This window comes from Salmo salar, chromosome 02, assembly GCF_965601325.2.
Source record: "Salmo salar chromosome 02, fSalSal1, whole genome shotgun sequence".
NCBI lineage: Eukaryota > Metazoa > Chordata > Actinopteri > Salmoniformes > Salmonidae > Salmo > Salmo salar.
In genome coordinates, this window is record NC_138292.1 from 83,395,001 (window position 1) to 83,410,000 (window position 15,000).

A 15,000-nucleotide genomic window follows, 5' to 3' on the forward strand; every position below is an offset into this window, starting at 1 on the left:
CTAGCATAATGTTCTGATCGGTAGCTAGCTAGCACTCACTCACTGCTAGCATAATGTTCTGATCGGTAGCTAGCTAGCACTCACTCACTGCTAGCACAATGTTCTGATCGGTAGCTAGCTAGCACTCACTCACTGCTAGCATAATGTTCTGATCGGTAGCTAGCTAGCACTCACTCACTGCTAGCATAATGTTCTGATCGGTTGTTCTCCCCACAGGCGGGCATTCTATCCAATACTGACTGGGACTATATATTCTATATCTCAATCAATAAAAAAAATAAAAAATATTCTGGTGCTCCTAGACTTCACGTTGTCCACCTACATTTTTTTAAGTTAGGAGCACCAGTGCTACCAATGAAAAAAAAGAAGTTAATTTCGAGCCCTGGTTGTAGTTGTTTGGTGGTTGTGTGGTGGTCATGGTTACCTCTCTACGGTCCAGGCTGTATAATTGTGTGGTATATCAGCAGAGTGACTGGTCCAGTCTCCGGTCGGAAGCTCTCTGGTTTGCAGGCTGTAGTACCGTAGGGGGGAGGAGCCTGTCATCCCGGCAACCCAGTGGAGGCGGAGCCTACGAGACTGGACCTCCCCCTGGGGGACGGACAACTTCCTGGGGGGGGAGGGACGCTCTGGAGGGGAGAGAGAGAGGTAGAGAGACAGAGAGACCGAGAGATAGAGAAAGAGAGGGAGAGTGAGATTTAACTGGCCATGTAAATAAAGTCTATTGAACTGAGAGACAGAGATCTCCATAGTCAGTTGATCCTTGAGCTTGTGTCTAAAGCCCCCAACAGAGCAGAACTCTATCAGTTCAGCTGCTAGTATCATGGAACAACAGAGCTTTGAGTCACACCACACTTTAACCAATGGTGTGTGTGTTTGTGTGTTACCATACCAGTGTGTATCCAGCTAGCACGTTTGGTTCCTTGGAAGTTGTGGGGACCCAGTCTGTGGCATTGTGTTGTGTCATAGATGGATGACACAACACAACGCCACAGATGATGTCATAGATGGATGACACAACACAACGCCACAGATGATGGTTTCATAGATATATGACACAACGCCACAGATGATGTAATAGATAGATGACACAACACAACGCCACAGATGATGTCATAGATAGATGTCTCAAGTTGAGGGAGCGTGCAATTGGCATGCTGACTACAGGAATGTCCACCAGAGCTGTTGCCAGAGAATAGAATGTTAGTTTTCCAACCATAAGCTGCCTCCAACGTCGTTTTAGAGAATTTGGCAATACGTCCAACCGGCCACACAACCACAGACCACGTGTATGGCGTTGTGTGGGCGAGCGGTTTACTGATGTCAATGTTGTGAACAGAGTGCCCCATGGTGGAGGTGGGGATACCGTGACGAGATCCTGAGGCCCATTGTCGTGCCATTCATCCGCCGCCATCACCTCATGTTTCAGCGCGATAATGCACGGCCCCATGTCGCAAGGATCTGGACACAATTCCTAGAAGATGAAAATGTCCCAGTTCTTCCATGGCCTGCAAACTCATCAGACAAGTCACACATTGAGCATGTTTGGGATGCTCTGGATCAACATGTACAACAGTGTGTTCCATTTCCAGCCAATATCCAGAAACTTCAACCAAAGTCATTGAAGAGGAGTGGGACAAAATTCCACAGGCCACAATCAACAGCCTGATCAACTCTATGTGAAGAAGATGTGTCGCGCTGCATGAGGAAAATGGTGGTCACACCAGATTCTGACTGGTTTTCTGATCCACGCCCCTATTTTTCTTTTTTAAGGTATCTGTGAACAACAGATTAATATCTGTATTACCACTCATGGTAAATCCATAGATTAGGGCCTAATTAATTTATTTCAATTGACTGATTTCCTTATATGAACTGTAACTCAGTAAAATCGTAGAAATTGTTGCGTGTTGCGTTTAATTTTTGATCAGTATACATTCATATTGTGCTGGTGTTCATATTGTGGTGCTGGTGTTCATATTGTGGTCCTGGTGTTCATATTGTCCTGGTGTTCATATTGTGGTCCTGGTGTTCATATTGTGGTCCTGGTGTTCATATTGTGGTCCTGGTGTTCATATTGTGGTCCTGGTGTTGATATTGTTGTCCTGGTGTTGATATTGTTGTCCTGGTGTTGATATTGTTGTCCTGGTGTTGATATTGTTGTCCTGGTGTTGATATTGTTGTCCTGGTGTTGATATTGTTGTCCTGGTGTTGATATTGTTGTCCTGGTGTTGATATTGTTGTCCTGGTGTTGATATTGTTGTCCTGGTGTTGATATTGTTGTCCTGGTGTTGATATTGTTGTCCTGGTGTTCATATTGTTGTCCTGGTGTTGATATTGTGGTCCTGGTGTTGATATTGTTGTCCTGGTGTTGATATTGTTGTCCTGGTGTTGATATTGTTGTCCTGGTGTTGATATTGTGGTCCTGGTGTTGATATTGTTGTCCTGGTGTTGATATTGTTGTCCTGGTGTTGATATTGTTGTCCTGGTGTTGATATTGTTGTCCTGGTGTTGATATTGTTGTCCTGGTGTTGATATTGTTGTCCTGGTGTTGATATTGTTGTCCTGGTGTTGATATTGTTGTCCTGGTGTTGATATTGTGGTCCTGGTGTTCATATTGTCCTGGTGTTCATATTGTCCTGGTGTTCATATTGTCCTGGTGTTCATATTGTCCTGGTGTTCATAATTGTCCTGGTGTTCATATTGTCCTGGTGTTCATATTGTCCTGGTGTTCATATTGTGGTCCTGGTGTTCATATTGTGGTCCTGGTGTTCATATTGTGGTCCTGGTGTTCATATTGTGGTCCTGGTGTTCATATTGTCCTGGTGTTCATACGGTCCTGGTGTTCATACGGTCCTGGTGTTCATACGGTCCTGGTGTTCATACGGTCCTGGTGTTCATACGGTCCTGGTGTTCATACGGTCCTGGTGTTCATACGGTCCTGTTGTTCATACGGTCCTGGTGTTCATACGGTCCTGGTGTTCATAAGAGACTAATGCCAAAGCGTTGTGTACACATGTGTGATATTCAATTAGGAACTGTTAAATGGTTCACCGTGGTCGCTCAGTAAATCACGCGTCTCCGTGCAAATCCATTGGCACAGATAAAAGTGGACACACACACACACACACACACACACACACACACACACACACACACACACACACACACACACACACACACACACACACACACACACACACACACACACACACACACACACACACACACACACACACACACACACAGGGGGTGACAGCAGTGTAATTGTTTAATTTCAGATGGTTATCGATCTGACTGGTAATAACATCCTCATTGATTCTCGGTAAACATTAATCTGTTCACAAACACACACAATCTTTCTTTTTCTCTCTCTCTCCCTCCCTCCTATTGGATACAGTCTCAGAAAAATACTACTACACACTTTAATACTCTCATTGTTGTAGAACAGAGCTACTAAAACAGATGATCTCAGTTTATAATGAGTAATGTAGCACAGCTCTGTGTACTGTGTCTCTGTGTAATGTGTCTCTCTGTATTGTGTCTCTGTGTACTGTGTCTCTGTGTAATGTGTCTCTCTGTATTGTGTCTCTGTGTAATGTGTCTCTCTGTATTGTGTCTCTGTGTACTGTGTCTCTGTGGAATGTGTCTCTCTGTATTGTGTCTCTCTGTATTGTGTCTCTGTGTACTGTGTCTCTGTGGAATGTGTCTCTGTGTCTCTCTGTACTGTGTCTCTGTGTACTGTGGTGTGTGTTTCTGTGTCTCTGTGTACTGTGTCTCTGTGTACTGTGACTCTGTGTCTCTGTGACTCTGTGTACTGTGTCTCTGTGACTCTGTGTACTGTGTCTCTGTGACTTTGTGTCTCTGTGTAATGTGTCTCTGTGTACTGAGTCTCTGTGTACTGTGGTGTGTGTGTCTCTGTGTACTGTGACTCTGTGTACTGTGTCTCTGTGTACTGTGTACTGTGTCTCTGTGTACTGTGGTGTGTGTGTGTCTCTGTGTACTGTGTCTCTGTGTACTGTGGTGTGTGTGTGTCTCTGTGTACTGTGTCTCTGTGTACTGTCTCTCTGTGTACTGTGTCTCTGTGTACTGTGGTGTGTGTGTGTCTCTGTGTACTGTGTCTCTGTGTACTGTGTCTCTGTGTACTGTGTCTCTGTGTCCTGTGTCTCTGTGTACTGTGTCTCTGTGTACTGTGTCTCTGTGTACTGTAGTGTGTGTCTCTTACCTCTGCGTTCGGTGGTGATAACTACAGCTTCCTCAGCTCTACCCCATCCCTGAGAGGTCCTAGCGGTCAACTTGAACACATAGGCCTGGTCTCCGGTCAAACCGCTGACTGTAAACTGACGCGCGGTCGACCCCACCTCCACCGTAGTGAACCGCATGGGGTCACCAGCATCCAGACGGTACGCTATCTGATAACCTACGAGAGGGAGAAGAGGGAGGACGGCGGGGAGGAGGAGAGAGAAGTGAGGAGGAGGTAGGGAGGGGAGGAGAGGGGTGGAGGGAGGAGAGGAGAAGAGGGAGAGGAGGAGGAAGGGAGGGGGAGGAGAGGGGTGGAGGGAGGAGAGGAGAAGAGGGAGAGGAAGGGAGGGGGAGGAGAGGGGTGGAGGGAGGAGAGGAGGGAGAGGAGGAGGAAGGGAGGGGGAGGAGAGGGGTGGAGGGAGGAGAGGAGAAGAGAAGAGGGAGAGGAAGGGAGGGGGAGGAGAGGGGTGGAAAGAGACAGAAAGAGAGAAAGAGTTACTTTATGTAGAATCCTGGTGTTCTGGTGAGGGTGTTTGTGGGTAGGGGGGTAGTTCGTGTGTGTGTGTGTGTGTGTGTGTGTGTGTGTGTGTGTGTGTGTGTGTGTGTGTGTGTGTGTGTGTGTGTGTGTGTGTGTGTGTGTGTGTGTGGCCTACTTTAGATCCTAGAGCCCAAAGGGAGATGATAGGAAACAGGCTTTCAACAAGATCAGCACACACACACACCTCATTGCCATTCTTTCTGAGGGAGATTTCAATTAAAGGGCTTTATTGGCATGGGAAACATATGCTAACATTGCTAAAGCAAGTGAAATAGATAATAAACAAAAGTGAAATAAACAATAAAAAATTACAGCAAACATTACAAATTAAATAAAATTGTATTTGTCACATGCGCCAAATACAACATGTGTAGACTGTACAGTGAAGCCCTTAACCAAAAATTCTTTAAGAAGTTAAGATTATTATTTTTTAAATAAGTAAAAAGTAAAAGTAACAAATAATTAAACAGCAGCAGTAAAATAACAAGTGAGGCTATATACAGGGGGTACCGGTACAGAGTCAATGTGGAGGCTATATACAGGAGGTACCGGTACAGAGTCAATGTGGAGGCTATATACAGGAGGTACCAGTACAGAGTCAATGTGGAGGCTATATACAGGGGGTACCGGTACAGAGTCAATGTGGAGGCTATATACAGGAGGTACCGGTACAGAGTCAATGTGGAGGCTGTATACAGGGGGTACTGGTACAGAGTCAGTGTGGAGGCTATATACAGGAGGTACCGGTACAGAGTCAGTGTGGAGGCTATATACAGGGGGTACTGGTACAGAGTCAGTGTGGAGGCTATATACAGGAGGTACCGGTACAGAGTCAATGTGGAGGCTGTATACAGGGGGTACCGGTACAGAGTCAATGTGGAGGCTGTATACAGGGGGTACCGGTACAGAGTCAATGTGGAGGCTGTATACAGGGGGTACCAGTACAGAGTCAATGTGGAGGCTGTATACAGGGGGTACCGGTACAGAGTCAATGTGGAGGCTGTATACAGGGGGTACCGGTACAGAGTCAATGTGGAGGCTGTATACAGGGGGTACCGGTACAGAGTCAATGTGGAGGCTGTATACAGGGGGTACCGGTACAGAGTCAATGTGGAGACTATATACAGGGGGTACCGGTACAGAGTCAATGTGGAGGCTGTATACAGGGGGTACTGGTACAGAGTCAATGTGGAGGCTGTATACAGGGGGTACCGGTACAGAGTCAATGTGGAGACTATATACAGGGGGTACCGGTACAGAGTCAATGTGGAGGCTGTATACAGGGGGTACTGGTACAGAGTCAGTGTGGAGGCTATATACAGGGGGTACCGGTACAGAGTCAATGTGGAGACTATATACAGGGGGTACCGGTACAGAGTCAATGTGCAGTAATATGTACATGTAGGTAGAGGTAAAGTGACTATGCATAGATTATAAACAGTGAGTAGCAGCAGCGTAAAAGAGGGTTTTGGGAAGCCCTTTGATTAGAAGTTAGATGTTCAGGAGTCTTATGGCTTGGGGGTAGAAGCTGTTTAGAAGCCTCTTGGACCTAGACTTGGCGCTCCGGTACCGCTTGCCGTGAGGTAACAGAGAAAACAGTCTATGACTAGGGTGTCTGGAGTCTTTGACAATTGTTAGGGCCTTCCTCTGACACCTCCTGGTATAGAGGTCCTGGATGGCAGGAAGCTTGGCCCCGGTGATGTACTGGGCTGTACGCATTACCCTCTGTAGTGCCTTGCGGCCGGAGGCCGAGCAGTTGCCATACCAGGCAGTGATGCAACCAGTCAGGATGCTGTCGATGGTGCAGCTGTAGAACCTTTTGAGGATCTGAGGAACCATGCCAAATCTCTTCAGTCTCCCGAGGGGGAATAGGCTTTGTCGTGCCCACTTCACATTTTACATTTTAGTCATTTAGCAGACGCTCTTATCCAGAGCGACTTACAGTAGTCAATGCATACATTTCATACAATTTCATTAAAAAAAAATTCTGTGCTGGCCCCCCGTGGGAATCGAACCCACAACCCTGGTTTTGCAAACACCATGCTCTACCAACTGAGCTACAGGGAAGGCTGTCTTTGTGTGTTTGGACCAAAAGAATAAAGACATTTCAAGTGTTGTAATGATGTGCAAAAGGGAAACGAAATAAACATAAATATGGGTTGTATTTTCAATGGTGTTTGTTCTTCACTGGTTGCCCTTTTCTGGTTGCACACTAGTATTTCACCCAATAGATATGGGAGTTTATCAAAATCGGGTTTGTTTTCTAATTCTTTGTGGGTCTGTATAATCTGAGGGAAATATGTGTCTCTAATATGGTCATACATTGGGCAGGATGTTAAGTGCAGCTCAGTTTCCACCTCATTTTGTGGGCAGTGTGCACATAGCCTGTCTTCTCTTGAGCAGCAAGGCTATGCTCACTGAGTTTGTACATAGTCACAGAGAATACCATAACCTAAGACTGTGTTAGTCCACTGAGCTAAATCAAGACTGTGTTAGTCCACTGAGCTGAAGACAAGACTGTGTTAGTCCACTGAGCTGAAGACAAGACTGTTAGTCCACTGAGCTAAATCAAGACTGTTAGTCCACTGAGCTGAAGACAAGACTGTTAGTCCACTGAGCTAAAGACAAGACTGTGTTAGTCCACTGAGCTAAATCAAGACTGTGTTAGTCCACTGAGCTAAAGACGAGGCTTCAGGACTCAGGCAACCTTACTCTGTATTCAGTACACACATCTCACACACACACACATATCTTATACACCCCCCCCCCCTATCCTTCTCTCCTGTCCCCTTGGCAGTGAACCATGGTGTGTTTTTGAGCGGTATGGTTTGTGTCCGACTCTCTGCCCCGCACCCAGCTGGCCATGTAATTACAGTACACACTCACACACCTCTCTACCTTCCACACCACTGATCCCTGACCGTGTCTCCTACACCCCACTGATCCCTGACCGTGTCTCCTACACCTCACTGATCCCTGACCGTGTCTCCTACACCTCACTGATCCCTGACCGTGTCTCCTACACCTCACTGATCCCTGACCGTGTCTCCTACACCTCACAGATCCCTGACCGTGTCTCCTACACCTCACTGATCCCTGACCGTGTCTCCTACACCCCACTGATCCCTGACCGTGCCTCCTACACCTCACTGATCCCTGACCGTGTCTCCACTGATCCCTGACCGTGTCTCCTACACATCAATTTAATTTCTTTGCCAAATGTTTTGCAGTTTTACTTACATGCCTTGTTGCAAACAGGATGTATGTTTTCAAATATTTTTATTCTTTTCAGGCTTCCTTCTTTTCACTCTGTCATTTAGGTTAGTATTGTGGAGTAACTACAATGTTGTTGATCCATCCTCAGTTTTCTCATATCACAGCCATTAAACTCTGTAACTGTTTTAAAGTCACCATTGGCCTCATGGTGAAATCCCTGAGCGGTTTCCTTCCTCTCTGGCAACTGAGTTAGGAAGGACGTCTGTATCTTCGTAGTGACTGGGTGTATTGATACACCATCCAAAGTGTAATTAATAAAGTCAGCACGCTCAAAGGGATCTTCAATGTGTTTAGTTGTACCCATATACCAATAGGTTCCCTTATTTGTGAGGCATTGGAAAACCTCCCTGGTCTCTGTGGTTGAATCTGTGCTTGAAATTCACTGCTCGACTGAGGGACCTTACAGATAATTGTATGTGTGGGGTACAGAGATGAGGTAGTTATTCAAAACTCATGTTAAACACTATTATTGCACACAGAGTGAGTTTGTGCAACTTATGTGACTTGTTAAGCATATATTTACTCCTGAACTTATTTAGGTTTGCCATAACAAAGGGGTTGAATACTTATTGACTCAGGACAGCTCAGCTTTTACATTTGTATTAATTTGTTAACATTTCTAAAAACATAATTCCACTTTGACATTATGGGGTTTTATGTGTAGGACAGTAACACAACATCTCAATGTAATCTATTTTAAATACAGTAACACAACATCTCAATGTAATCTATTTTAAATACAGTAACACAACATCTCAATGTAATCTATTTTAAATACTGTAACACAACATCTCAATGTAATCTATTTTAAATACAGTAACACAACATCTCAATGTAATCTATTTTAAATACAGTAACACAACATCTCAATGTAATCTATTTTAAATACAGTAACACAACATCTCAATGTAATCTATTTTAAATACAGTAACACAACAAAATGTGGAAAAAGTCAAGTGGTGTGAATACTTTCTGAAGGCACTGGAAGTATTTCATAAGTATTAATTAGACTCCTCCTCTTTCTCTTTCTACCCTTTCTCTCACCTCTTTCCATTTGTTGTAACATGATGCTGTAACTCTCTCTCTCTCTCCCTCTCTCTCTCTCTCTCTCTGTCTCTGTCTCTCTCTCTCTCACCCCCTCTCTCTGTCTGTCTCTGCCTGCTCTCTCTCTCTCTCTCTCTCTCTCTCACCCCCTCTCTCTGTCTCTGCCTGCTCTCTCTCTCTTCCTCTCTCTCACTCACTCACTCTCTCTCTGTCCTTGCTGTGCTTCTGAGGCGAGGAAAGACAGATGTCCTCTGTCAAATGGAGGTGTCACGCTAAATGTCCTCCCCCTGCAACACATCACTCTGTCTGTCTGTCCTGTCTGTCCTTGCCCGCAGAGGACAAAACAACACTATTCACATTCTCCTTTCTATCGCTCTCTATCATTTTCTCTATTCAGCTCTACACCTGTCCTTGCCACCTCACCCCTCTGAGAATCCCTGTCTGCTGTCTTCTCTCTAGATCTATCTATCTCTTCTATATCTATATCTATTGTCCCTGTCTGCTGCTGTCTCTCTAGATCTCTCTCTCTCTTTTATTTCCCTCTATATCTATCCTCCTCTTTCTCCCTCTCCCAGATTTCAATATATCCTCTCTCCCATTAGAACACTTTCATTTACACTTCCAGACTCCTGTGTCTGAGTGTGTGTGTGTGTGTCTTTGTGTGTGTGTGTGTGTGTGTGTGTGTGTGTGTGTGTGAGTGTGTGTGTGTGTGTCTTTGTGTGTGTGTGTGTGTGTGTGTGTGTGTGTGTGTGTGTGTGTGTGTGTGTGTGTGTGTCTGAGTGAGTGTGTGTGTCTTAGTCTGTGTGTGTCTTAGTCTGTGTGTGTGTGTCTGTGTGTGTGTGTGTGTGTGTGTGTGTGTGTGTGTGTGTGTGTGTGTGTGTGTCTAAGTAGTGTGTGTGTATGTGTGTGTCTAAGTAGTGTGTGTGTGTGTGTGTGTGTGTGTGTGTATATGTGTGGAGGGTCTTGCATCAGTAAGTTTAATAGTTCTGCTCCCTACGGACATGTTGGTGAGTGATAGACAGACACACACAGACAGACACACGGTGCCATCGGAGCAGAGCACAGTGTTTGAACTGCACACTTAGAAAAAAAGGTTACCATAGGGTTCCTTTTTTGATTCCAGGTAGAACCCTCTGTGGAAACGGTTCTACATGGAACCCAAGAGGGTTCTACCTGGAACCAAAAAGGGTTCTTCAAAGGGTTCTCCTATGAGGACAACCCAAGAACCCTAATTGGTCCTGTGTCCCGGCGAATGGATCTTCAGAATACATCTTCTACTGGATATGATTACAATGTTACAGACTGTGTGTCTGTGTGAGTGTGTGTTAAGACTGTGTGTGTGAGTGTGTGTTAAGACTGTGTCTCACCCATGATAATCCCGTTGGGGTCAGTAGGAGGCTGCCACACCACCCTGACAGACGTCAGACTAACCTCTGGAAACAACAGCCTCACTGGGGGACCTGGAACTATAGAGAGAGGAGGGAGGAGGGGGAAGGGAGGAGGGGGGGACGAGGAATTTATTATCATTTAATCTTCACAACATCATTAAAACACAGAACATCATGCTGTCATCCATGTCATAGTAAAATACATGACAAATATAAAGGTCATATAACATGGGGGGTCAGATATAAAGGTCATATAACATGGGGGGTCGGATATAAAGGTCATATAACATGGGGGGTCAGATATAAAGGTCATATAACATGGGGGGGTCAGATATAAAGGTCATAACATGTGGGGTCAGATATAAAGGTCATATAACATGGGGGGGTCAGATATAAAGGTCATATAACATGGGGGGGTCAGATATAAAGGTCATATAACATGGGGGGTCAGATATAAAGGTCATATAACATGGGGGGTCAGATATAAAGGTCATATAACATGGGGGGGTCAGATATAAAGGTCATATAACATGGGGGGTCAGATATAAAGGTCATATAACATGGGGGGTCAGATATAAAGGTCATAACATGTGGGGTCAGATATAAAGGTCATATAACATGGGGGGGGTCAGATATAAAGGTCATATAACATGGGGGGTCAGATATAAAGGTCATATAACATGGGGGGGTCAGATATAAAGGTCATATAACATGGGGGGTCAGATATAAAGGTCATATAACATGGGGGGTCAGATATAAAGGTCATATAACATGGGGGGTCAGATATAAAGGTCATATAACATGGGGGGTCAGATATAAAGGTCATATAACATGGGGGGGTCAGATATAAAGGTCATAACATGTGGGGTCAGATATAAAGGTCATATAACATGGGGGGGGTCAGATATAAAGGTCATATAACATGGGGGGTCAGATATAAAGGTCATATAACATGGGGGGACAGATATAAAGGTCATATAACATGGGGGGTCAGATATAAAGGTCATATAACATGTGGGGTCAGATATAAAGGTCATATAACATGTGGGGTCATATATAAAGGTCATATAACATGGGGGGTCAGATATAAAGGTCATATAACATGGGGGGTCAGATATAAAGGTCATATAACATGGGGGGTCAGATATAAAAGGTCATATAACATGGGGGTCAGATATAAAGGTCATATAACATGGGGGGGTCAGATATAAAGGTCATATAACATGGGGGGTCAGATATAAAGGTCATATAACATGGGGGGTCAGATATAAAGGTCATATAACATGGGGGGTCAGATATAAAGGTCATATAACATGGAGGGGTCAGAAATCAAGGTAATAACATGGGGGGTCAGATATAAAGGTCATAACATGGGGGGTCAGATATAAAGGTCATATAACATGGGGGGTCAGATATAAAGGTCATAACATGGGGGGTAAGATATAAAGGTCATATAACATGGGGGGGTCAGATATAAAGGTCATAACATTGGGGGTCAGATATAAAGGTCATATAACATGGGGGGTCAGATATAAAGGTCATATAACATGGGGGGGTCAGATATAAAGGTCATAACATGGGGGGGTCAGATATAAAGGTCATAACATGGGGGGTCAGATATAAAGGTCATAACATGGGGGTCAGATATAAAGGTCATAACATGGGGGGTAGATATAAAGGTCATAACATGGGGGGTCAGATATAAAGGTCATATAACATGGGGGGTAAGATATAAAGGTCATATAACATGGGGGGTGGATATAAAGGTCATATAACATGGGGTGGTGGGGGAGTAGCTATTATTTGGGAGGATGGACAGGAGAGGCAGGTCTGTGTGCCACCGATTCAGTTCAGTTTAAACTGAGCGAGGGACGGAGTGAGAGAGAGAGAGCAACCAGGGGGGAAGGGAGGGAGGGAGAGAGAGGGAGCGACCAGGGGGGAAGCGAGGGTGAGAGAGAGAGAGAGAGAGAGAGAGCGAGAGGGAGCAGGGGGGAAGGGAGGGAGGGAGAGAGAGAGAGAGAGAGAGAGAGAGAGGGAGCAGGGGGGAGGGAGGGAGGGAGAGAGAGAGAGAGAGAGAGAGAGAGAGAGAGAGGGAGCAGGGGGGAAGGGAGGGAGGGAGAGAAGGAGATAAAGTAATTTATAACATGAAAATAGGAAGTATGTAATTTATACAATGTAAATATTATATAGAATCGAGGTACACAGTCAGACAGACAGACAGACAGACAGACAGACAGACAGACACACACAATGTGTGTGTGTGTGTGTGTCTGTCTGTCTGTCTGTCTGTCTGTCTGTCTGTCTGTCTGTCTGTCTGTCTGTCTGTCTGTCTGTCTGTCTGTCTGTCTGTCTGTCTGTCTGTGTGTGTGTGTGTGTGTGTGTGTGTGTGTGTGTGTGTGTGTGTGTGTGTGTGATTGACTGACAGGCAGACTGAAGGTTCATTAGACACTATCTGAATGCACTTCTCTTTCCCTGTTTCATCCTGAAATGAGAAAAACTTTTCAGACGTGACCCTGTTTGATGGAGCACAAGAGTGTGTGAGAAGGTGTGTGTGTGTGAGTGTGTGTGTGTGTGTCAGAGTGTGTGTGTGAGTGTGTGTGTGTGAGTGCGTGTGTGTGAGTGCGTGTGTATGAGTGTGTGTGTGTGTGAGAGAGAGTGTGTGTGTGTGCGTTTTATTGCGTTTGCAATTGCAACAAATAATCTGCTCAGACCCCAACCAAGGAGCATTAGAAGTCGTGCTATAAATTCTCAGACAACCCAAAGATTCCTTGATGCCCTTCCAGACTCCCTCTGCCTACCCAAGGACGTCAGAGGACAAAAATCAGTTAACCACCTAACCGAGGAACTCAATTTAACCTTGCGCAATAGCCTAGATGCAGTTGCACCCCTAAAAACTAAAAACATCTGTCATAAGAAACTAGCTCCCTGGTATACAGAAAATACACGAGCTCTGAAGCAAGCTTCCAGAAAATTGGAACGGAAATGGCGCAACACCAAACTGGAAGTCTTCCGACTAGCTTGGAAAGACAGTACCGTGCAGTATCGAAGAGCCCTCACTGCTGCTCGATCATCCTATTTTTCCAACTTAATTGAGGAAAATAAGAACAACCCAAAATGTATTTTTGATACTGTCACAAAGCTAACTAAAAAGCAACATTCGCAAATCGAGGATGGCTTTCACTTCAGCAGTAATAAATTTATGAACTTCTTTGAGGAAAAGATCATGATCATTAGAAAGCAAATTACAACTCTGTCAGGACCTAGGATCAAGGGAGATACTAAAGTGTTTTAGTACTATATCTCTTGACACAATGATGAAAATAATCATGGCCTCTAAACCCTCAAGCTGCATACTGGACCCTATTCCAACTAAACTACTGAAAGAGCTGCTTCCTGTGCTTGGCCCTCCTATGTTGAACATAATAAACGGCTCTCTATCCACCGGATGTGTACCAAGCTCACTAAAAGTGGCAGTAATAAAGCCTCTCTTGAAAAAGCCGAATCTTGACCCAGAAATTATAAAAAACTATCGGCCTATATCGAATCTTCCATTCCTCTCAAATATTTTAGAAAAAGCTGTTGCGCAGCAACTCACTGCCTTCCTGAAGACAAACAATGTATACGAAACGCTTCAGTCTGGTTTTAGACCCCATCATAGCACTGAGACTGCACTTGTGAAGGTGGTAATTGACCTTTTAATGACGTCAGACCGAGGCTCTGCATCTGTCCTCGTGCTCCTAGATCTTAGTGCTGCTTTTGATACCATCGATCACCACATTCTTTTGGAGAGATTGGAAACCCAAATTGGTCTACATGGACAAGTTCTGGCCTGGTTTAGATCTTATCTGTCGGAAAGATATCAGTTTGTCTCTGTGAATGGTTTGTCCTCTGACAAATCAATTGTAAATTTCGGTGTTCCTCAAGGTTCCATTTTAGGACCACTATTGTTTTCACTATATATTTTACCTCTTGGGGATGTCATTCGAAAACATAATGTTAAATTTCACTGCTATGCGGACGACACACAGCTGTACATTTCAATGAAACATGGTGAAGCCCCAAAATTGCCCTCGCTACAAGCCTGTGTTTCAGACATAAAGAAGTGGATGGCTGCAAACTTTCTACTTTTAAACTCGGACAAAACAGAGATGCTTGTTCTAGGTCCCAAGAAACAAAGAGATCTTCTGTTGAATCTGACAATTAATCTGGATGGTTGTACAGTCGTCTCAAATAAAACTGTGAAGGACCTCTGCGTTACTCTGGACCCTGATCTCTCTTTTGAAGAACATATCAAGACTGTTTCAAGGACAGCTTTTTTCCATCTACGTAACATTGCAAAAATCAGAAACTTTCTGTCCAAAAATGATGCAGAAAAATTAATCCATGCTTTTGTTACTTCTAGGCTGGACTACTGCAATGCTCTACTTTCCGGCTACACGGATAAAGCACTAAACAAACTTCAGTTAGTGCTAAATACGGCTGCTAGAATCCTGACTAGAACCAAAAAATTTGATC

At 44.6% G+C, this 15,000-nt stretch overlaps 1 protein-coding gene across 1 annotated transcript in view; it reads right to left on the bottom strand.

The window, feature by feature from the left end:
* Positions 1-15,000, bottom strand: part of LOC106594732 (protein sidekick-1) — a 414,915-nt gene that overhangs the window by 47,469 nt on the left and 352,446 nt on the right. Inside the window, exons 28-30 of the mRNA XM_082969524.1 lie at positions 10,465-10,563; positions 4,223-4,417; positions 425-626 (exon numbers count right to left, since the gene is read on the bottom strand). Coding sequence (XP_082825650.1) covers positions 425-626; positions 4,223-4,417; positions 10,465-10,563 — 496 coding nt within the window. The remainder of the gene's footprint in view (positions 1-424; positions 627-4,222; positions 4,418-10,464; positions 10,564-15,000) is intronic.